Genomic DNA, 25,616 nt, shown 5'->3' with positions numbered 1-25,616 from the left:
ATCAAGAGGGAGAGTGACTACACGTTATAAATGCAGCATTGACAAAGGCCCAAAGGGCAAAACCCTGTACAAGGCCCCACTGGTGCATTCCCTCCACATCTTCTGGTGCAGGGATTGGTCAGGGCTCTCCAGCTGTTGCTGGAGTACAACTCCCATCATCCTGATGGGTGTTAAAATCCATCAGTAGCTGGAAAGCAAATGGAGTGGGCAGCAGCTCTTCCCCTTGAGAAATGGGGGATGCAGTGCAGCAGATCTCCTCACTCTTGGGGCGTGTGAGGAGAATAGGAGCTGCTACCATGTTCCCCTCATTTAGCAAGGGGAGGAGGATGAGAGGGGGAGGAAGCAACAGCAAGTCTCCGGCTCCTTTTGGCCTTTCCTCTTTGTGAATGGGCTTTCCTCCCAGAGATCTCTGCAGTATTGAGAAAGTCCATTCACCAAGGGGGAGAGTAGGAGAAGACAGCGGCACCAAAAGTCTGCCATTGCCTTCTCCTACCTGCTTTGCCATCCAAAAATGGGAGTGTTCCCCCAAGGGTGAATTTTCTCTTCAAAACCTGGTGTCCATTAAACAGCAAACATGAGAAGATCAACAAAACCCAGGGAAGGCCTTTGAGGAAACACAGGCTGCTTTATTTCAGGCTTCCTCTAAAGATATTTTTCCCATGGCACATTTTAACCTCTAGGATTGCTCTGATCCTGAGCAGAATTCCAAACCTTTTCTTCTAGGAACTTAAAAATAAAGTCAGGCCAACTGGTCAATATTTCTGTGGTTCAGTGCTGCCAGGCAAGTAAAAATTCCTTGTTTAAGAATTGGGGGGCCTTCAAATGAGGTGTGAGATCTCATTCTGAATTCTGAGTTGATGATTCTGAATTGATGATTTCATCACACTGTCTGGATCTTCCTCCCTTTGCGGACCACTTAGGGCTGGACATTGGTCCCTCTTGGGTTCTCAACAATAGATTAAAAACTCAGGTTGTCACCCTTCTGTATCACAATCTGGAATCGCATCCAGAAGCCGAAACCAGGATGAGATATGTAAGAAGGAGCTAATGGAGTTTTCAAAAGTCTCAGTTCTTTCCCCTTTAAATCTCAAATTGATTGCCATTTGGAGTTCAGTTGAAAGGAAGGAAAAGCCTAGTTTATCTCTTATCCTAGGGGCAGGCAACCAGCTGCTGATGAACTACAACTCCCATCGTCCCTGAGCACTCCCATCGTCCCTGAGCACAATTTATCATCCTTTGGCTGGGGATGATGGGAGTTGTAGTTTAGCGGCAGCTGGAAAATCAAGGTTGCCTGGTCCTGTCCTATCCCAGTGATGTCTCCAAGTAAGATTGGGAAATGGAAGTACAATTCTTCATAACCTACCACCATTCCCAATGGTGAATAAGGTGATTTTCCACCAAAAGGAATCCTGCAAGGACACTCTGCAATTGATAGGTAGTATTTAGTAGTAGGTTTCCCTTTCAATTAAGAAAATCAGTCTCTCTGGTTTATTTGCATTAGCATTGACAGAATTTAGACCACTTTCACAACTCTAATTTAGAATTCAATTGCTGTGTTATTAATATTCATCTAAGGAGTTAGTTGATGGAGTTTTTTTCCTTCATTCTTCCCTTCACTGATTTATGAAACATTAGAAATAGCCACACGGAGGGCTTAGAGTCAGCTGTCATTTGGCAAGTACACTTGAATCACACCTTCCTTCCCTGAAAAGGCAGAATTATCATAGGATTTGTCTCACTTGGAAGTTCTTCTTTTTTGCACTCTTAGTATGTCTGTTTCTCATATGTTTTCTTAACATGATTGACTTAAAATTCTTCAATATGAGATTGGATTTCATTTTAAAAGTGGGATTTGAAAACGTTCAAAATTCAAAAAGCCGCATCGCTTTCTGAAATGTTGCCAGATTTTGGATTTGTTCATATTTCATTTCTACTCTTTCAGCCCCAAAGTTGAGCTATGTTGGGGCAGAGAGGTATTGCCCTGGCAATTGCACTGTAATTGCCAGCATAGGGCCGAATGTCAACTCAGCGATATATTTGCATGCTCTACAGGTGAAACTCGGAAAATTAGAATATTGTGCAAAAGTCCATTAATTTCAGTAATGCAAATTAAAAGGTGAAACTGATATATGAGACAGACGCATTACATGCAAAGCGAGATAAGTCAAGCCTTAATTTGTTATAATTGTGATGATCATGGCGTACAGCTCATGAAAACCCCAAATCCACAATCCCAGAAAATTAGAATATTACATGGAACCAAGAAGACAAGGATTGAAGAATAGAACAATATCGGACCTCTGAAAAGTATACAGTGTACTGTGCTTGATTGGCCAGCAAACTTGCCTGACCTGACCCCATAGAGAATCTATGGGGCATTGCCAAGAGAAGGATGAGAGACATGAGACCAAACAATGCAGAATTGCTGAAGGCCGCTAATGAAGCATCCTGGTCTTCCATAATACCTCATCAGTGCCACAGGCTGATAGCATCCATGCCACGCCGCATTGAGGCAGTAATTGCTGCAAAAGGGGCCCAAACCAAGTACTGAATACATATGCATGCTTATACTTTTCAGAGGTCCGATATTGTTCTATTCTTCAAACCTTGTCTTCTTGGTTCCATGTAATATTCTAATTTTCTGAGATTGTGGATTTGGGGTTTTCATGAGCTGTATGCCATGATCATCACAATTATAACAAATTAAGGCTTGACTTATCTCGCTTTGCATGCAATGCGTCAGTTTCACCTTTTAATTTGCATTACTGAAATTAATGGACTTTTGCACGATATTCTAATTTTCCGAGTTTCACCTGTATGCCTAGGGTTCCCAACTGGTGGTACTCCAGATGTGGCTGAACTATAGCTCTCATCATCCCCAGCCACAATAAATTGGAAACCCTTGCTCTATGCCCATGACTCTGTATGCTGGATTTGTTACACACATCTGCAGGAAAAATATACAAAGTGTCCCTAACTCTTGTTAGTGGTGTAGTGGTTAGAGTGCTGGACTAGGACCGGGGAGACCTGCGTTCAAATCCCCATTCAGCCATGATACTAGCTGTTTGACTCTGGGCCAGTCACTTCTCTCTCAGCCTAACCTACTTCACAAGGTTGTTGTGAGGAGAAACTCAAGTATGTAGTACACCACTCTGGGCTCCTTGGAGGAAGAGCGGGATATAAATGTAATCATCATCATCATCATCATCATCATCATCATCATCATCATCTTATGAGTTACATTCATTGGGGCTGATCTAGCTCTAACTATATACAATAGCTAATATCCCTGAATGGGGATTCATATCTCTGTCAAAGGGCATGTCCAGCCAGCTGGATGGGGCATGAATGACCATTGCAGGGCAGATGTGGGTGATACAGCAGTCGCATGTATTTGGGTTTCCTAAGCTGGATCAGTAATGGGTAATCAAGGATTTTGCAAGCACTCCTACATGTTTCTCTTAAAACACACACACACACACACAGACACACACCTTGTTAAAGTTTATGTTTAGCCAAAATGCATCTGAGTGGATACTAGAAAAATATATTTCAAATACGCAGGAGTAGAAAATAGAAAACTTCTATTTCAGACTTGGTTTTGGAGGCGGCTTCTAAGCACAAAATTGATAGATCTTGTTTTTCTGCATTGTATTGGTAATGCAAACACTTGCCTTTTTAAAATATTCTTATTGTATAACACAGTGCAAGATTAAATAGTTTAGGGTCCTCCGTATGCCTGTTATATATTCAGTAATAGATCTTTGCAGATCTTTGGAATCTGCAGAAAACGGCTCCAAACCTTGTTTAGGGATATTTTAATACCACAAGTTGCTTATGAAGATCTGTGATTTCATTTTAGATATATTAGTTTAAAATGCATGAATTACATAAAGGACTAGAAAATCTGGTGCTTTTGGTCTGTTTCATTGCTGTTTCCAAAGAAAAGGAACATAGAGGTATTTTAGCTAAGAGCCAACACTTCCTGTATTTAGAACTGTCTGAAAGCCTTTATTTAAAGTGGCAGGCCATGCAGCTGCTTTTAGTATCTCAAAGGTTCTTACAGCCCATAACTGTGCAAACAGCTGCATGGAAGCAGTCTGTGGCTAGCTAACAAAAACAATGGTGCACAGATACTGCGTGCATGTGGGCTGATGATAAACCTTATAAAGTTTTATCAGGCAGCCATGGCACATTGCCATGTTCTATCCCATGTTAAAGTTTTTAATGCTACAGTATAATTTTGAAAACCTTGCTAGTCGATGCCTTTCTTGTAGCAGGGCTATTATCTCAACATATTTATTCCAATTCGGGACAGTTGTAATATTTCAACACCTCTTTCAGATCGCTGCTTCCCTTCACAAACTTGCATGTAGTCGATTAATGTTTCCATTCTTGCTACGTCCCACATCCCTGCCTCCAATATCATTAGTTCTGGTTTTCCACATCTGTTCCAGCAGTATGTGATTGTCATTCTGTTCCCCATAATCATATCTGATATCATATTATTGGTCACAACCATATTCTGTGATCACACATCAACACTGGGCTGGTAAGCAGATGTGCAGTTGCCCCAAGGGACCCACACTCTGTTGTGGCCCTGAGGATGATCTCAAGCAGGAGAGAGGTGGGTAGTGATGCCCACTGCATTGTTGTTGCTAGCCTAGGGCCAAAGGTCACTGCAGGGTCCTCCCATCTAGTACTGTTTTGGCTTTGCAATTTTCACCTATCCTGAACTCTCTGCAGTTCAGGATAGGTCAATGATGCAGGGATCAGACACACCCTTAGCCTTTCTCTTTGTCTTCTCTTGTTCTTAGTTAGATCGATTCAAGGAACCACCTGCATATGGACCTATGTGTGATATCCTGTGGTCAGATCCCCTAGAGGACTTCGGAAACGAGAAGACTCAGGAACATTTCACTCACAACACAGTCAGGGGGTGCTCATACTTCTACAGGTAAGGGTGTTTTATTGTGGTGTCTGCAGATTAGCTGCATGAGTTGAGAGGGGCCCATTAGGTGTTGCTTGGCAAATCATCATAATTGTGCTTTTTGTGTGTGTAGAACTCTGTTTCAGCATATTTACTGAATCTCTTTCTAAAAGCCAGGAGTACTTCCATTGTATTTCAAGAAAATCCATACCAAGTGAGATTCTGTTTCATGTAAAATGCATGTAGGCTCCTATATGAAAATTCCACCAATGAAAATATGGATGCAACTGGAAGTGAAAGCAAGAGGATGCTCTGGGATCTTTGGAGAAAGAGTAGAATATACATACATACATACATACATACATACATACATACATACATACTTATAGAGTAGGAAGGTTCTGAACAGCTCTTTTGGGGGGCAAAGATCAACTTGCAACCAGATAGTGCCTTTCGGCTGACGTGCCTCTGTATTTCCTGCTTCCCAGTTCACCTGACTCCCAAGATGTCAGCTTACTTGACCTCTTTCAAACCATCAGTTCTGGCAGACTGCAAGCCTGGAAGCACCCTAAGCTTCCGTTGCATAAAAAGTGCTTAACTGAATACAGGAATGCAGCTATAAATAGAGACTTTGGCAGAAGTAGCTGACAAAATGAAATTAATAGAATTAAGCATTTTACGATCTACTCTGAGTACTTACAAGAGCGCAATAACGTGTTGGTCCCATGTGTCACCTGACATCATTTGAGTTAGTCATGCCAGTTTGTTTGTTTATTTATTCATCATATTTTTATACCGCCTGATATGTAAATCTCTAGTATAGAGTTGCCATGTCCCCCGAAATTCCAGGTTTCACCCGGATTTTAAGCATCTCACCCAGATTGCTTAGCTTACCCAGATTCACCAGGATTTCAACTTTCTTTCCTTCCTTTCTTTTTTTTTAAGCTAAGCTCTCTAACCTTTGTAGAAGCAGAATTATGAAGTAAAATGTGCATTCACTATTCTGCTCAAAAACTATTTTCGAGCCAGTTTACATAATATGCAAATTAGGCACCCGGATTTGGAAAGCTAGAATATGGCAACCCTATGCCAGTACCGCCATCTGCAAGGGTAGCACCCGAGTGCTGCAAAAAGCAGACCCATTCTGGTAAGCTGCTTCCTCTTCTGGCAAGCCAGTGCATTACACAATCCTGTCACACTTCGTATGCACACAATTTGAGCCATGAGGCCACTGTGGAAGTGCATGTGCAGCAGATAGGTAAGTTTTGGGCAGTATAAAATATGTTAAATAAATAAATAAATAAATTTGTCCTGGATCAAGCTCAGGGGCAGGTGTGTGTGTGTGTGTGTTTACACCAAAAGATGATTGTGCACAGCACTGATTAGCATGAAACTGGCAGAATCACTAAATCACCTTGTCTCTGAAGCATCTTGTAAATACTTAGCTGCTTTTTTAAAAAGATACATTTACATTTTATAGAATTAAATAAAGAACCTTTTTAATAGGGAAAAGATGCAAAGTATGAAAGAATGAACACAGGAAAGGGTCACTCCTACTTGTATTATATGTTTTATAATAGCAACAACACTCTTCTGTTAATATACATGACAGATAGTTTGGTTAGCTGTACAAAACAAATTGTTAAATCTTCCACACAAATCCTCTATCAATTGCATTGCAATAAGAGGGGAGTGTTTCTCAGAAATGGCAAATTCTTCATCTTTATTTCATATTACCAGCAGCTCCCGTAGTTATATAACTAAAACCAGTTACTATAGCAACCTCAATATAATGCCTGTGTAGCTCAATAGATTCATAGAAAGCGTTCAACCCAGTGTGGTTAAGTGAAGCAAGAGACGGTTGCAAGCAGGGCAAGAGTTTTCTGAACCATCACAGGTTATTTCATTGTCTGTGCACCTCATGTAGGATACAGGGACAATGTGTTAAGGTGGTCTTGCCGACATTTGGAATACAGGCACAGTCTTAAGCTGGTCAACCCCCTTCCTTCCTTCCTTCCTTCCTTCCTTCCTTCCTTCCTTCCCTCTGTTCTGTGGGCGAGTGATTTTATTTCAGATTAGAATTCTGAAGGAGGGGATGCAGGAGACAAACAGCAGTTCTTAAGTCAAGTATACGTTGCTCTACTGCATCTCAGAAAGGGTGTGGTAGACCTGGGAAATGGAATCCCAGATTGTTCCCACAATACCAGGCAGAACACAAATAATAATAGACTGCAATAATCTGGCACATGGAGAAATACGGCACAGTTGCACAACTTCAGCCACTGTTAGACTACAACTCCCTTTGTCCCTGACTATTGGCCACTGTTGCTGAGGATGATGAGGGTTATAGTCTGGAGAGCTGCAGTTGCGCAGCCCTGGGATACAGGCTGCACTCCAAAGGGTGTGCAGAAAGAGCAGAAAGGTGGATCTGCCTCTACCTCCCCCCACCCCGCCAAATGAGAGTGCCATCCACATCATGGGTGACCTGTTTCTTAACAAAATGATCAAGGATTTGAAGCATCTTCCCATATGAAGAAAGACTGAAATATTTGTGGGTACTTCACAATCAGAACAAAAGGATTACTGAGAGCATATGACAGAGGTTTATTTGCATGGACTAGAGCTCCCTTGCTCTATTCCATAGAGGCCAACTTGGGGTTCTCCAGCTGTTGATGGACTACAATATTGATCATCCATGACCACAATAAATTGTGCTGGGGATGATGGGAGTTGTAGTCCAACAACAGCTGGAAAGCCTCAGGTTGCCACTCTTGGAATGGGGAAAGAGAGAGAGAGAGGTTTTGTCCTCCCCCTTTCACAATACTAAAACCCCTTTCAAATTGATGGGTAGCAGATTCAAGGTGAACAGAAGAGAGTGCAACTTAGTCATAACATTAATTACTCATAACATTATGTAATTAACTTATGGCATTTGCTGGCACAAGATGTGGTGATGCCAAGATGGCTGGAAGAGGGAATTAGTCAGATATATGAAGGTCTGGACTGCAGAGGGGTATTACCCATGAGAGCTAAACAGAACCTCCAGTGACCAATACAAGTTGTCAGGGTGGGGGAGAGCTTTCATATCTTGCTGTGAACTTTCCAGAAACATCTGACTGGCCACTATTGGAATCAGGATCTTGGATTCCACGTAGTCCAAGATCCTGTTCTCCACCGTGGAAACCAAACAAGGGACTAGATGGAATCTTGGTCTTGTCTCACAGGGCTGCTCTTATGACTTTATCTGAGTGAGGGGCAGAGAGGGGAAGGAATCACATTGACCATTGAACATGAGTTGCTGTTTGCCCTTCAGTGAGTGAAACCCCATCCCTTGCTCATTATGGCAGGGGTGGGCAGATTTAAGACTTCTGGGAGCTGTTGTTGGTTTTTTCAAATTATTATTTTTGCCAGAGCCTTGGGAGCTACCCGCATGGAATAGCTTGGGGAGGCAAAATCAGTCACAAAATAGCAACTTGTACAAAAATCCATATTAACCAAACAGGGGATTTTAACATCTGGATCGTTGGAGAATTCTGTAGCAGGACAGGAGGGGAGCAAGAGAGGCTCTTTGTAGAAGAAACGGGAGAGAATTAATGGGATAGCAAGTAAAAGCAACCCTGATCACACGGGGTGGGCGGAGAGAGAGAGATTAAAAGGAACATAGGAAGCTGCCTTATACCGAGTCAGACCATTGGCCCACCTATCTTAGTATTGTCTGCACTGACTGGAAGAAGCTTCTCTAAATTTTCAGGCAGGAGTCTCTCCCAATCATACCTGGAGATGCCAGGGAGGTGAACCTGGGGTCTTCTGCATGCAGAGCACTTGCTCTTCCACTGAGCTATGGCCCCAGGCCACAGCCATGCACCCACTCAGCCAACCAATCCGATTTGCAGCATTGTCTGGAAGGGGGAAAGCAAGTCAAATGCCTGGAGAGCTACTTCAGATAATCTCAGGGACTACCAGTAACCTGTGCCCCCTGCATTGGGACATACTAGTATTTACCAATAGTACTCTAAACTGGGGTTGGTGTACGTAGGAGGAAATGGTGTTGGGCTTAGGTTCCACCAGCCCTATTAGTATAACTGAGGATTGGTGCACACATTGCCCTTGCTGTGGCCAGCTAGCTGAAAGCCACATTGATGGTGCTTCCTGTGGCTGTAATGTACAGAGCGGTTTAATGTGTGAAGAGTCTTTAATACTCCTGGCAGCTGCCACTGATGGCATGAAAATGGTCACCAGATGGAGGCCGTCCAAAGGGTAAGCCACTTTCTATATTGCAGCTGTGGCTTCAAGTATTTGCCATGGGGAAATTCTTTTCAGTGGCCAGCTCTGAGGTTCATCCTTGGTTTCTTACGGTTCCTTGACTGTGCCACTTCATGTGAAACACAATTGTTCTTTATACCCATATCCTTAAGAAAATGGAGGAAAACCCTTCCCAGGTTTGTGTGAGTTGCTTTTAAAGCACATCTGTATTTCAGAGAGCAGTTAAATCCTTGATAACCTCAATTTTTTGAAGATTTAGAGAGAGAGCTCAGAGAGGGCTGATTTATGTGAGAAAATGCTTGTGCCAGCTAATACAGTTAAACTAAAGAGAGGTTAAGTTATTAAACAACAAGCCTCTCAATTGACAATAAGACAGTATTTAAGAGAGAAGTCTATTGTACATATTAGCTTTGACTGCTAAAGCCAGGCTCAAGGGAAATTAATTTTCTCATTCAGTGAAATAGAAAAATATCAGCTGTCTTGTTAGAGCCAGTAAAGATCATAACATAATGTAGAAAAGTCCCTGCATCTCTGTGTGAATAGTAAATATGCTGATAATGCCATGCTGAGAAATTTATACTATGGCTTGCTTATAGGTCTTATCTAGTATTTGAGTGCATTTGAGTTGGGTTTTTTTAGTCATTACCTGAAATCTATCAAACAGAAAACATTTGTTTCTGAAGTTGCAAAACGAAGCCTTGTGTCATTGAACTGTATTCCAAATCCCTAAACAATATCCATATGTGATCTCTTTTGCTGCATCAGGGCTGCATCAGTAGTTTGAATAGCGACAGCAAGATAGTGGATGTGCCCACAGATCTACTGTCCATTTAATAAATTATCGGGGATCGGACTGTAGCTCAGAGCATCTGCTTTGCATGCAGATGGTCCCAGATGCCTACCCTGGCATCTCCAGGTAGGGCTGCAGCTACTGCCAGTCAGTGTAAACAATACTGAACTAGATAGGCCAATGGTCTGACTCGGTATAAGGCAGCTTCCTGTGTTCCTATGAGGCATTGGTGCACCTGCTGTGACCATTGGAACGAGAGGTGTGGCCTACCCATGCAAAATCTCTGGATCAGGATTCAGATTTTTGGCCCATCTGGAACCCACTGATGGCTCAGTGAAATTAAATTTCATTCAAGTTACCCCAGCTAACTTGGCAAAGAGGCACCTTTTAACATGATTATTCTCTTTATTTAGCAGGGGGAAAGTAACTGGCCCTATCCACCCCCAGCACAGTACCTCCAGTGACTGTTGCTGGTGTCTTTTTAGATTGTGAGCCCTTTGGGGACAGGGAGCCATCTTATTTGTTTATTATTTATCTGTGTAAACCGCCCTGAGCCATTTTTGGAAGGGCGGTATAGAAATCGAAATAAATAAATATACCTTTTCCTATGTAGTGACTTCTCTAAAGACTGAGAACTGCAGTTTATAAAATCAAACAAATCATATGCACAGTACTGATAATCTCTAGCTGCTTGTTTTTAGCAAAATATGCAGTGCCCGTGACAATTTAAGTCACTTAAAGTGTTCCCGTGTTGAGACAGAAATAGAAGACTGGTTCCCTTGTTTTTCCATCTAAAACGTCACCTTGGCTCATGAAAGGCTCTTTCATGAGCCAAGGTGACGTTTTGGATGGAAAAACAAGGGAACCTGGAAATCTCACTGAAATTTCAGTGAGACTTACTTCCAAGAATATTCGGCGTGCCTTCCCTATCGGAATCTGAGCAACATAAGTGTGGTGTCCTTGATATCAATCTAGTTGTGCTTTATCACAAAGTTAATAATTTTGTTTATTTTGCAAAGCTGCTGTGCTGTTTTCAGAGGTCACTGCCTGCATGTGTATCATTGAACCGGAAATTTGTGAGTCAGAGACAAATGCACTTCCTCTTAGAATTTCATTAACAGATGTTTCCCTTCTCGCCCCATCAACAGTTACCCCGCTGTATGCGACTTCCTACAGCACAATAACTTATTATCTATACTCCGTGCCCATGAAGCCCAAGATGCTGGGTGAGTATTTTTCCTTGCTTGCTGAATAAAGAATGTGCTTTTAATACCTTCTGTGTGTTTCATCTTAAGTCTGCTGAGGTGAAAAAAATATCCTTCACAATGAAAACAGGCCACTGCCAAGTATTTGAGAACAGCTAAGTGAGAATGGACTTTTCAGGCTTTCTTGCTACTTTGTAGTCTTGAAAACCCTGATTCTGCAGCAGATAGAGCAAAAAGTAAGAGAGATCTAGTCACTTCTCCCACTCTTTGTACTTAGTGTAATTTCCAACTGTACCTGAAAAAAGCTGTCTCTTGAACCTGATCACAACTTTGTATCAAAATGGGGTAACAGAACCCTGAGGCTGTATATTGGATTGCCCCACTATGGAATTCAACCACCTAATGGCACAGCAGGGAAGTAACTTGCCTAGGGAGCAAGAGGTTGCTGGATTGAATCCCTGCTGGTATGTTTCTCAGACTATGGGAAACACCTATATCAGGCAGCAGCAATATAGGAAGATGCTGAAAGGCATCATCATACTGTGCAGGAGATGGCAATGGTAAACATCTCTTGTATCCTACCAAATAAAACCACATGGCTCTGTGGTTGCCAGGAGTCAACACTGATTCGACAGCACAACTTTTACTTTACTATGGAATGCAGATAGAGAATGCCATTTTCATTGCTTTGTCATGCAGACAGATTCCTGTATTATTTTGGAAATGCTTGCCACTTTGGGGAGGAAGATTCTATCCCAGCCCTCTTCTGAATGCTAATTTTCAACTTTTGAGGAACAAGGATTTTTCTTCCTGCAGAATGGAATAGTATTCTGTCACACCATCGCAACTTCATTATCTCATTCCCACCAAATCCTGCTACTTGTGTAAGCCAGGCCTTACTAGAAATTTTGACCCCTGTTTCCAGGTGTGGCTATCTATTGATGAGGGGAATGAGGTCAAAGGCATTTCTAGTTCTTCAGATATTCCAGGGCGCAATACTGTCACTCCAAGCAGTTCTGATAACTCAAATTAAGGTTTTGTGTGATTATGTAATTAGAACCAGACTTTGGCCCTTGAGTAGTTTTCAGACTGGTAAACAGAGCAGGAACACAAGCTAAATGTTGAGTCCACACTCTCTCTGCCCCCACCGTGTCATCTTTTCAGCTTTGGTATAGAGCTGTGATGGAAGGATACTCTCTTGTCAACACAAGATTCCTGATTAAGTCATAGCTCTGTTTTCCATGAACCTGGAAACAGTAGTTTACCTTGGTTTACAAACCAGGCTATGAAACCAAGATTAGACTGTGGCTTCATATCCTTATTTGTAAACCAAGTTAAACCACTGCTTCTAGCTTCATGGATCACAGAGCTGTGACTTAACAGGTCAGAATTTCTTTGCTTGTGATGAGGAGAGAGAGGTGAGAGGAGACCGAATGTGGGTTCAGCACCCTTTGGGCTTGCATCTCAAAGCAACAAACAATGGTTTGTGGTACTATATGAAGCCAAGCTAGTGATTGCTTGTTTGAGAAAATGAATAGCTCTTCCAGGTCATTGCAAGGAAGCACTGAAATGCTTTTTCTTGTCTCAGTTGCATCCTTTGAGGGGCCTGAACCAGATCAGGACAGCAACAAGGGGACTCTGGTCCCAATCTGGATCACATTTCCCCATAGCTGCTATCTGCTGTGGGAGGAAAGCACCCATTGGTGCCAAATCAGTTTGTTAAGCATAGGAATGTGGCGGGGGTGGGGTGGGTTAGGGTGAGGATGGTTCCCTATCCCTCAGGGGCTCATAATCCTGAAAGACGAGAGGGACACCTGCAACAATCACTTGAAGGGAAGCTATTCTGGAATAAACTGGACCAGAGTTCTAATGTTTGTTTGTTTGTTTATCTATCAATCAGTCATAGTTTATACCCCTGACATACTGTATATATCTCTAGATGGTGTGCAAAATTTAAAACAATAAAAACAGAGGCAAGAAAGGAGGCGCCCAGGCCAGGGGAGAGCTTAACATTGGCTCCCATGGAGACCAGCCCTGGCCTGCGAGGAATGTTGGGGCAGCCCCCCACCTTCCCAGGAGTACTGGAAGACCAGTGTGCCCAGAGAGGAAGGCAGGGAAGGAGGCACCCAGGACAGAGAGCTCTTGTCCTCAGCTCCTGAAAAGGCCAACAGCCTGAGACAACCCTTTATTAATCTTATGTAATTTTCTTGTTTTAATATTGTAAACCACTTTGGGTGCCTTTGTCAAGGCAGAAAGGTGGTCTAAAAATGCAATAAATAATAGATAATAAAAACCGTTTGAAATTTTACAGCAAAAGTCCAAGTCTATCCTTGGTCCCTAGACTTAGGTACACACATTCCATATAGGCCAACTCCTTGATAGGGATCCTGGTAAGGGAGATGGTATCCATACAGACCACAGCCACCCCACCTCTCTGCCCACATCCTGTCACCTGTTCCACCATGGAGTGACCTACTGGGAGAAGCTGGGACCAAACAGAACCACTAGCCTCTCCTGACCAGGTCTCTGTGATGCAGATCAGGTCAGCTCTTTCATCCATAATCAAGTCATGGATTTATTTTGAACCAACCTGGCATTACAAAGTAATAAGGTGAGGTTATATGGGTTGTTGGCACTACTCTCCAAGGTCAAAGAAGTGGTAGGCCTGCTGGAAGGGGAAACAGCAATTAAATTTCTGGTTTCCCTTTCCATGAAATGGCCTGCTGACATACCAGCACCATATCTTCATCTATTCCCCACCACCACCAGAACAGCTGCCCCAAAATGATGTGGACTACAACGCCCATAATCCCCAGTCAAAGGCCATTGCAACTGGGGATAATGGGAGATGTAGTCAACATCTGGAGATCCCCGTTACAGGGAACACTGGGCCCCAGCCCTCAATCCCACCCCCAAAGGCCACCTCAAAGGGCTGTGCCACTGGTGCTGCTCACCTTTATAAGAGCCCAGAGTTCAAAAGCCCAACCAGTGTGTGTCTCACCCACCCAGCCTGCAAGCTCAGCCCAGGTGCAAAATATTACACCATTTAAAGTAAAGTGAGCAAAAACAACAGATAGCCGATAGCCTGGAGATGTTCTTATTAGCTTGGAAAAGAGGCAACTAAGGGGAGACATGATCGAAGTGTATAAAATGATGCATGGAGTGGAGAGGGTAGACAGAGAGAAATTTATGCAAGTTTGACAAGCAGAAGTACTTTTTTCACACAGCGCATAGTTAATCTATGGAATTCCTTGCCATGGGATGTGGTGATGGCTTGAATGGCTTTCAAAGGGATTTAGACAGATTCATGGAAGACAGATCTATCAATGGCTACTAGTCTGGTGGCTGTGGGCCATCTCCAGCCTCAGAGTCACGGTACCTCTCAGTGCCAGGTGCAGGGGAGCAACAGCAGGAGAGAGGGCACGCACATACTTCTTGCCTGTGGGTTCCCCAGAGGCATCTGGTGGGCCACTGTGTGAAACAGGATGCTGGACTAGATGGGCCTTGTGCCTGATCCAGCAGGGCTTTTCTTATGTTCTTATGAGAAGTGCACAGAAGCCGCAGCCCAAAGGCTGGCAGGGAGAAGCCAGATGGAAACACACTCCTACCCCACGGTGTTTCTTCCAGTTACCTTCTGAACTGGACACCGGTGCTGTAGACAATATGCAATTAGTCGACAAATGGTGGTGTACTTTCCTCCCTTGTTTTACTGCCAAAATTTTAGAGTTTTTATATTAGTATGGGAAGTAAAATGCTGTGTCTGATTATTACTTTGCCTCTTGCTGGGGAGAAAATATCATATTTGTTGGTTTGCTTCCAAAATTCTCAGGGTTTTCATTTTCATTGTTGATCAACTAAATGTAGTCCAGCTGAGACAGTCAGAAGCAAGCGTAAATGGGGAGCTAACATTCAATTTCTACGTAAATGGCCTAATCACTCGCCTACGGCAAGTTGAAACTCACGCGCCAAAGATAGGGGATAGGTGTTTACCTATCCTCATGTATGCAGATGACATGGCTTTATTGTCGCAGACCAGAGTTGGCCTAAAAAGAGCGTTAGAATGCTTGAGTCTGCTCTGCAAAGAGGAATTTTTGGAAATTAACTATACCAAAACTAAAATTGTGAGATTTGCAAAGAAGCAACTGATCTTTAGATGGTCTATAGGTGGAGCTAGACTAGAGCAGGTGAAGTCTTACAGATACCTGGGGGTGGTGTTTCAGTTCAATGGGGGTACTTCTATGCACACCACTGCCACTAAATTGAATGCCACCCGATCTTCTATGTCAATTAGGAAATTTTTCTGGGCACAAAGTGGTGGCTACATTCCAGCAGCAAATAAAGCCTTTCAGGCTAAAGTGATACCCCAGCTGCTATATGGGGTTCAGGTTAGACCGCTAAAAGACTTACAAGCTTTAGAAAAAGTCCAATCGGGCTTTCTGAGATAACTGTTAGGGGTACCAAAATGCGTCCCGAACTCCTTAATATGGCTGGAGACTGGGCTTTTGAAATTGGAGACTAGGACCTGGCTTCTTATCATCCTGTATTGGATTAAGACTTATCTTTACCCGGTAGGACTTATACCTCACCTACTTGCCACTACCCAATAACCCCATTGGTGTAAGGCGGTAGAGAAGAGACTCCGGAAGATGGGCTTCTGCCCAACACAATTGTTAGAGTATGGCAAGTCAACAGCAAGACGCCTAGTTAAACAAAGGCTCAGGGACATAAACTTCCAGGAGGAAAGGGCCTCTATAAATAGGCCTCTACAACTGCTAAGTGCCAAGAAAGATTGGGCCATAGCCTCTTATTTTTATACAATCTATTCACCAAAACTTCGCTGGGCGTTTACAAGAGCTCGCCTGAATGCCCTACCTTCAGCGATGTTATCAGGGAAATTTGAGAGAAAACCCTATGATGAGAGACTATGCCCTTGCGGATCTGCTCCCGAAACATTGAAGCAGTCGCTGTTACATTGCCCGCTTTACATCATTGAAAGAGATTTATTTTTATCCCAGTACCTGAAAGGTCTCAAAAGCCACTTGGAGGAGATGATTCTTACATGTTTATTAGAAGATAGGGACCCAACAATAATCCTTGGCAGTTGCCAAATTGACCAGATTAAGAGAGGCTAGAGCACAGCAATCAGCTACTGCCAAAGGTTCTTGATTTTATGTATCTGATAACATTTTAGTTTGTGTTTTCGGGGTTTTTTTCTCTCTTTACTGAGTATATTTTGTTTCTATTGCTGTTTGATCTAAGTTCGTAAATAAACAACAAACAAACAAACATGTCCGGACATAAATCTGGCTATCCCATGGCAGAGAATCGATCTGATATCCCATTTTTAAAATTATGCTTTTCAGTAAAAATGGGAGTCTGATTCAAATGGCAGCTGCTAGGACAACATTCCTTCTAGGTTGCTGAATGCAACTCTTGTAGGTTCCTGCTCGTAGCTAGCCGAGGTTCTAATTCTTTCCCCTTGGACCTGTCTGAAGTGTGCGTCCGTTTCCAGATCTCTGCTTTTGGTGGAGAGACCCCGGCTCAGCCTGGAACAGGATCAGTTGTGGATTGCATCTTATAATTATGATCAAGCAAACAGTTATAGACGCAGTTACGCACATGCAAGTCTAATTGAAATCCATGTAACATAGATGTACGTAACTAAGCACTGGATCGTATCCTATACCTGTAACTTAACCGGTGTCCTGTAGCACATTCATAACAAGATCTAAATCAACACTAACATGTGAGCAATTAATGATATTAATAGTATTACTTATGCAATTTATCATAGGTATCGTATGTACAGGAAAAGCCAGACAACAGGCTTCCCTTCACTAATTACAATTTTTTCAGCACCAAACTATCTAGATGTATACAATAACAAAGGTAAGCGCATTTCTCCCTCTTTTACCACCATAATCAAACTTTATTTTAATGCATTGCTCTCTTTTCTGTATTGACTCAGATTGGCTTTTAACCCATTCCTGGTTGATTTTGATTACTTAATTTAGATTTAATAATTTGTGCTCTGATTGAATGAACCAATGTTAAATGGCAGCACTTAATTAGCTGCCACTGTTGTGATTACATCTAATATTTCTGTCTCTTGTGCTTGTTGTATGTATCCATTTGATGGGGTATTGTTTAACTAATTTACTAAAAGGAAGTGGCAGTCTTCCATGCAGATCAAAACATTATCTAGGGAAATGTGTATCAGTCACAAACTGTGTCCAATTTACATAAGGTCATATATTGTAAGGTAAACAACTTTTAGCTTCAGTCCAGTCTCTTCCATTAGCATTTTATCGGATTGATTCTTGATCTGGGATATACTGGCTATATTGGAGAATTCCAGATGAAATTTGTAAATGTTCAAAAATGTAGAAATACTTCAGGATGTGTAAATAAGACTCTAAGGATTTACTTGTATGTGTTAGAGAAACACAGCAGTTAATGCTAATTTCCACAGTATTAGTCTGAGGTGTCAGTTTCCACATGCATGTTCACATTCACCAATATAAGCCCAGTTCACGTGTCAATGGAACCAGTTTAATTCTGGTTCTTGTGTGTTTCTGAGCCTTGAAGTGTGTTCACACTTTCCATGTATGAGAAGGGGAAGAATGTTTCTACTTCTGATCCCGGTTTAAAACAAACTATGATTGACCATGATGTCTGCATCCAGCAAATCCTGGGCTCCAAGCTTGAAACCAAGCCAGGATATGAAATCCATATACCCATTGAAGTAGATGAAGAAACCTTCCTCCAATTACATGCAAGACAAGAGATTGTGTGTGAATGTGAGGCTTGGGGGTGTTGCACGGAACTATGACTTAATCCTGATTCCCTGTGATGTGTGGACTGGGTAATTATCACCACAAGGCTCTTACATTTAAAAAAAAAAGTTACCCCCCCCCACCAAAAATGTGGCACACTGCCCTCACCAACACAGACCGATGATTTTTTAATTTATGTACTTGTTTCCACTCCTTCAGCATACAGGTGAAACTCGGAAAATTAGAATATCGTGCAAAAGTCCATTAATTTCAGTAATGCAAATTAAAAGGTGAAACTGATATATGAGACAGACGCATTACATGCAAAGCGAGATAAGTCAAGCCTTAATTTGTTATAATTGTGATGATCATGGCGTACAGCTCATGAAAACCCCAAATCCACAATCGAATAGAACAATATCGGACCTCTGAAAAGTATAAGCATGCATATGTGTTCAGTACTTGGTTTGGGCCCCTTTTGCAGCAATTACTGCCTCAATGCGGCGTGGCATGGATGCTCTCAGCCTGTGGCACTGATGAGGTATTATGGAAGACCAGGATGCTTCATTAGCGGCCTTCAGCAATTCTGCATTGTTTGGTCTCATGTCTCTCATCCTTCTCTTGGCAGTGCCCCATAGATTCTCTGTGGGGTCAGGTCAGGCGAGTTTGCTGGCCAATCAAGCACAGTACACTGTATACTTTTCAGAGGTCCGATATTGTTCTATTCTTCAATCCTTGTCTTCTTGGTTCCATGTAATATTCTAATTTTCTGGGATTGTGGATTTGGGGTTTTCATGAGCTGTACGCCATGATCATCACAATTATAACAAATTAAGGCTTGACTTATCTCGCTTTGCATGTAATGCGTCTGTCTCATATATCAGTTTCACCTTTTAATTTGCATTACTGAAATTAATGGACTTTTGCACGATATTCTAATTTTCCGAGTTTCACCTGTATCTTGCTGCTTGTTACAAATAGCACAGGATCACCACCACAACAATTAGTGGTGTACAGCACTGACTTACTCTAAGTCTGCTCCCAGACTGGAGAGTTTAAACTCCCTACTTCTGGAGCTGATCCATAGGAGGGATACATTCTTCCTAATCCATTATGGGGCGAGTCAGCATGGCACACCGGCCACTGTCCCACAGCACACAGGTTGGGAGCACTGCTCGAGCCAGTTCAGATATGCATGCCCATCGCTTGAGTAGACTCCAGTGTAACGTTTTGTGCTTGAAGTGATGTGAGTGGCACGAAAGTTCTTTCTAGGATATTCAATCACCGATGGCTCATTCAGAGATTCAGGCCTCTCCTGGATGCTGTGGCCATCAAGTGGAGTACATGGAAGTGAGAACAAACCTTCAGATGCCCAAAGTTACCTGCTTTGTCATTCTCAGATGCTTAGTATGCATGTGCGCAAAGAAAGACATGCTGCCTAATCCTGTGCGTGTTTACTCCAAAGCGAGTTCTCCTGGGTTTGGTGGGATTTACTTCCAAGCAACTATTCATATGATTAAAGCCTAAGATGCATAAACAATGCAGTTCTCTCTCTGCTTATGGAATTAGTTGCAAGGCCAGGGTAGCTTGTACATGTTGCACAGTCAGTCTCAGAACAGGGTCCCAGAAGGACAAGATACCTGACCTTTTCTTGTCCCCAACAACAAATATCTTCCTTCTAAAGCACCAGCTGCCATGTGGGCATCTCCTTCATAACCTTTCAAGAGTGTATCAGCCAGCATGAATAGATCAGTGGTAAAAAGGCGCAGCACAAGTCAGGTCTGCACAATTTCAGTCCTCCTGCAGATGTTGGGCTACAACTCCCATAATCCCTGGCTATTGGACGTGGTGGCTAGGGATGATAGGGGTTATAGTCCAAAATCAGTTACTAGAGGGCCAAAGTTGTGCAGCCCTGGTGTAAACATTGCTAAAACAAAATTAAATAATAACCTAGTTGCACATAATTAGGATTTAAAAGAGTAGGTGAACAACACTATAATGACCAACACAGGGGTTTTTTGTAGCTATTTTTGCTTCCTCTACAGAATACTAGAAGCAATCAGATCATACAATTGCACTTCATAATAGTAAATATTAATCCTGGGAAGCACGAATATTTTGCTCTGAAAGCTTAATGGGCAGCATGGTTATCTTTTGTACAATATTTGAAAAATGGCAATTCTTAAACATTATGGATTTAACTGCACAATAACACTACAAGAACATATTGAACCAAGCTCGTCTCTTTCATCTGTGCTTTTCTTTCAATTAGAATTTTTGTAACTGTTTCTTTTTCACATTGATCAATTATAAAGCAAGTTTCCCTTTTGCTTTTCAGATAATGGCTAGGGTACCTTTCCCCCTAGCCTTTAAAAATAAAGAGATCTTTTTTGAAAAGCACTTTAAATTGTTGCTTCAAAGTTACTTGTATTTGAGTGCAATATCAGAGGGATGAATTATTAATGTGATGTAAGTTAGAGTAGCTTTTAGAATCTCCGAATGAATTATTCATTTCATCACTCCATAGTTTTTTAATCCCCCAAACATTCATGATTTTGGTCAACTGCTCTTCCAGAAGGACTTTTTAGAGACTTTGTCCTAGGCTTGGAGCATTTCCAGACATTTACCGTGGGTTTACTGCGAGTTCAAATTTACCCCCCAAAGATGCAAAAAGTGGATTTTTTAAATCCCGGACATAAGTCAGGCTCTGCTCCAGTTTGCAGTGAAAAACCCGAATAGTGTGTGTGGAGTGTTCCCCAATATCTTGCATAGACTTCGGCGCGAATCCAGCTGATGTGCAAATGCATAGCCTCCATTCCGAGGTAAAAGCCCTGTCTGGAAATCTCCCCAAACCTAGTAGTTTTCATAAATTGTAAATATTAGATTTAATACTTCAGCCATGGTGGTTAGGGAACCCTCTTAACCTGGTCTATAAATGGTGTGTAGGGGTTCTATATGTATATTTCATAAAATGCTTGATTTTCTGTTTACTTCAGCAATGGCAGTAATTAACTGTATTAACCATCCTACTGTTGGGAAGGGAAGACTGTAAATGACAGTGGCTTGGTTCAGACCTAATACCAAACTGTGGTTTGGTGATACTGAATGAGCTCTGTATAACCTCTCATACACTCCCTTCTTTCCCTTGTGTCATCTGATTTCCTCACTCAATTCCAATTAGCTACAAACTATAACTTGCTTTTACATCTGAACAGGACAAAATGTAGTTTGCGCAAACCATTGTTTGTCCACAAATGAGGATTTGCAAAGCTCTGTTAGAACTGGGCATCCAGTCCTGGTTGATGGGCAAACAATGGTTTGGCCGGTTTAGATGTATGGCAAACTATGGCTTACTGCTATATTGGAACTGGAAGGGGAAATCAGTGCCAGGACAGGGAGAGTTGTTCATATACCACTAAATGATGGTGTCTAAACCAACCTGGTGACTGTCAGCAGTAGGGGTGTGCACGGAACCAGCTGGCCCAGTTTGGTCCAGCCCCCCTTCGAACCCTCCCCCCATCCAGTTTGGTCTGGGGGGGGGGGGTTGCAAATTTTAAAAAAAATACAAAAAAAAAAAATCTGTACCTCTAGTCCCCTCGGGGGGCTTCCTAAATGCCATGGGTGGGGGGGGTCCACAAAGATTCCCCCTCCCCCTGCCAGCCAGCCTCGGTAATCACCACCGCGACCCACCCAACCACAATTTGTGGCCCTTCCGAGCCTCCATATACCTGTGTGGCAGCCATTTTTCCTGCCGCCACGCATGCGCAAATGGCCTCTGCAAGGCCTGGCATGGCCCAGGGCTTCTCAGAGGCCATTTGCGCATGCGTGGCAGCCATTTTTAAAAAAAATGGCCACTGCACATGCGCAAATGGCCTCTGCGAAGCCCATTTGTGCATATGTGGCAACAGGCAAAATGGCCACTGCGCAGAGGGGGAACCTTCATGACCCCCATGACCTTTAGGAAGTCCCCCAAAGGGGCTAGAGGTATGGATTTTTTTTTTTAAAACAAACTTGTGAACTGGAGGGGGTTCTGTCCCAGTCTGGATGGAATAGGGGGTAGGGGTTGGTTCAACCACCAACCCCCAAACCATTGAACCAAACATCCAAACTAGTTCGCACATCCCTAGTCATCAGGAAGAATGCCATCAGGTCACTTGCTGCCATTTGATTCTTAATTGTTGGCACACGTTTTGCCCTTGCTTTAAAAACTCTTATTTTAGGAGGGGGAGAAAGAGAGGAAATTGATATTTGTGAATCCTTCTGCTTCTTAAATAGGCCCAAACTAGAGGTCAACAGGCATTATTGTATGGGTGTACAGATGTCTAGACACCCGTACATGTTTTTGTGGGAGTGACTGTACCTGTGTTCATTTTAAAAGTGAACCTGTGTACAGGCGCCCTGAAATGCAGGATACAAATAGGAAGCATACTGCTGTACCTGTGCTCAACATAATATGTGAATAACTGTACCTGTGTACAGATCTGTACCTGTGCACACAGCACACACATTGAACATAATGTCTGAACAGAGCTTAGATGATGTTAACATCTGAAAATAGCTGTCACATTTATTCTAGGATGATTCAGCCATCCCTGTGCTATCTATATTCTGGCTGGCAGCAGGTTTCAAACCCAGATCTCCACGCTTTTAAATAGCTGGATCTTTACCATTGATCTCTTATTGGAGATTCTGGAGATCATTTATTATTGGAGACTGAACCTAGCATTTCCTATGTAGAGATGTGCAAATTGATACAAGTTGAATCAATTTGAGCTCAGATCAAGGTTATTCTAATTATTCAAACTCTAATCAAATTGCCCTTAGAATAAAGGGCCTGATTCGAGTTTGAATCTCTAATCAACCCCGATTCGAGCTTGAATTGATTTGAGTGATTCAAGTGCCATTTTGAGCCCCTTTTTTCCAAGTTGTTGATTGGTTTTCTTGCACTGGTTTCCAATTGGCTTGAGATCTCCTTCCTTCCTTGGCTTGTTGTCATTCAAATCAAGTGTTGTCATGGGCAACTGTGCCCCCATTGGCTGGGAGGCGGGAGGAGGAAGTCAAAAGGAGGGATTTTCAAAATCTATTTAAGGGACTGCTTGGAAGCAGAGAGGCAGAGAGCCATTTTTTGCCTCAGGAGAGGAGAAGGATCAGAGAGAGAGACTACAGCAGCACAAAGAGCAGAGAATGGCTACAATGGTCTGGGCTTGCCCAGTGAGTGTAGAGAGAGACAGAGGCAGAGTGCCTGCTGGCTTATCTGACCATTTCTCTTTTTCATTCCATTTTTTGCTGTACCAACACACTGCTTTTTCTTTCTTTCTAATTTGTGTTAATTGTACCAGCAGCCCCGTTGGCTTTTACTCGGTGCTGCTTTGAACTTCCTTCTTCTGTGCATTTCTTCTTCTTGTGGCTTTTAGCCCCTAGCGGCTTTAATAACTGGGGTGTTGTGCTTATAAAAAAAATCGCACCCCCCAAGCTGCACCTTTCTGCTGCTGTCCGTGTGCCTGGTGGATTCATTTTTCGTTTTTTTAGGCTGGTGTTTTGTAGAAAGTCTGGTGTCCAGCCTGCCAGGCTCTCTCTCTCTCCCTTTCCTCTCCCAGTTTTTTTTAATTTTTTGGTGGGTGGGTGGGTGGGTGGCTGACTGGTGCCCACCTGCCATCGCCCCAGCTATTGAGCCCCGGTGTCTTCTCGGCCCAAAAGTGCCTGGTAGACTCCAGTCGAAGATGCCAGAAGCCCCCAACAGAAGACACCAGACGGTGGGACACCCCCCCACACACGCACACACACCTTGGTCTAATTTCTACACCAATAGAAATTAGAGTTGTTTAAATAAGGTCTAGCTTGGGGAAGGGAGGGATTCGGTACTAGTAGGACTGTAGGGCAGGAGGGCTGGGTTTGGGTTAGAAAGGCCACAGTAACCCACTGCCCTTTCCCATCCTTAGACTTACCCCATTGTTGCTCACTTCTGCTCCCCCCAAAAAGCCTTCTCCCCCCCCCAACCCTGCTTCTTTATTGGGGGGGATTTAATTTTTCTAGCTTCTGTGTGTGCAGTACAGTGCTATAGATAGCACTGTGTGGGCACACACTGCATAAATAGGCCATCTCCAGCCCCACATCCTCTTAAAGGCTCTTCCTCCCTCCCTCTCCATCACTGTTAGGGCTTCAATTATTTAAAAAATCCCAAGATGTCCAGGAGGGGGCAAGGCAGTGTCGGTCAGAAGGTGGGGGTAATGCCACTGGTCATGGTGGGAGACGGAGAGAAGGACCTGCTTTTCAAGTGGTCCCTGTCCCCTTGCTCTCCTTTCTGAGAACCCTATTCAAAATGATAGTTTGGGATGATCAGTCATTCCAGGGGGCCGAGAATGCCAGCTTCTGCCCTGAATGCCAGCTCCAACTGCTTGCCCCCGACTACAACATTGCCGGACAGTTCTCCTTGTGCCTGCCATCCAGTGTCCAGAACAAGGCTTTGTCCTCCATGGACGGGGATGTGGTGACACCCCCTTGCGCACACATGGATGCTGACTTGGTGGAATGGTTGGTCTTCCTGAAGGGGCCAACAGAGTTGGCCATGGAGTGTGAGTGACTCATTGTCACCCCCATCCACTGCAACACCATTGGCAGCTCACCTCACCCTGGCCAACCCCAAACCAAGATGTGTCACAATCTGCCCATTAGGGCTGATGACACACGCACATATGCCACCACCGTGGCCAATGATGACATGATGGATGGGTGCCCTGACCCATATGCCAGGCTGTAAGCTGGGGCCCAGCACCAGTCTGAGGCCATGGTGTTATTCAGACACAGGCAGGCAGGGATGTATGCTTATGCTGGAGAAGAAGAGAAAAAAGAGCTTCTCATTATAAGAGTCTAGAAGCTTTGTTTCTTGTCAGACCAATGGCCCATGATTTTGTGGTTTTCTTTTCTCAGCACTGAATATAATATGCTGTGCTATTGCTGCTATAACACTCTCTAGTTTTGCTGGATCTCAGTTTGACAAAAGCAGAACTTGGGTGCCTGCCTTCCTTGAGTTGTGATTTGCTTTGTTTGTGAGCTAGTCTTGTAGCAAGAAATGGACAGTGACAGCTGAGGGGTGTGTGTGTGAGAAAGAGAGAGAGACAGAGAGACAGACAGAGAGTTCTTGGTGATTGCCGTGAGATGATCTCCATGTCTGACATAACGTGTGCTTCGCTCACTGCTCTGGTTTGCTCTGCAATCTGCATTCTACATTGCAAGTTGTATTCATTCAGTCAAAATGTGGCTGAAAACATAGTTCTTATGGCTATGCTTGCTGCTAAGGGTGCTGCTGTGGCAGTTGTAAGGAGTCATAATTGTGTGTAATAGAGCAACTGGTACCAATGATGTTACTGAATCGCAAGCACTGTGGCTGGCAGTAGATTCTGAGTCAATGATTCTTTTTTGGCCATTGTTGGACTGTTTTTTGTTTCGTTTTTTTAAATCTGTGTTCTGGGTTGGGAGGGACAGTGTGCTTCTGTTCTGCAGTGTTTTTCAAGGCAGGGTTGTGAAATGTGTGCACTCTGCTTGTTTTGGACATAGGGAACAATGGGGAACTTGAATCTTCCCATTGTTCCCCATGGGTAGGTGCCAGGGACACCAGAGTGGATTGGGTGGTATGGTGTGAGACATGCTACCTC

General features: G+C 43.2%; 1 protein-coding gene across 3 annotated transcripts in view; it reads left to right on the top strand.

Annotated features, from left to right (window-relative positions):
- The window catches only part of PPP3CA (protein phosphatase 3 catalytic subunit alpha), a 241,899-nt gene that overhangs the window by 182,607 nt on the left and 33,676 nt on the right, over positions 1-25,616 (top strand). For all 3 annotated transcript variants that reach the window (XM_053254049.1, XM_053254048.1, XM_053254050.1), the window contains exons 6-8: positions 4,818-4,957; positions 11,132-11,209; positions 16,983-17,077. In XM_053254049.1, the coding sequence (XP_053110024.1) occupies positions 4,818-4,957; positions 11,132-11,209; positions 16,983-17,077 (313 nt within the window). The remainder of the gene's footprint in view (positions 1-4,817; positions 4,958-11,131; positions 11,210-16,982; positions 17,078-25,616) is intronic.

Source organism: Hemicordylus capensis, chromosome 5 (genome assembly GCF_027244095.1).
Source record: "Hemicordylus capensis ecotype Gifberg chromosome 5, rHemCap1.1.pri, whole genome shotgun sequence".
Classification (NCBI taxonomy): domain Eukaryota; kingdom Metazoa; phylum Chordata; class Lepidosauria; order Squamata; family Cordylidae; genus Hemicordylus; species Hemicordylus capensis.
This window is presented reverse-complemented; position numbering and strand designations above follow the sequence as displayed.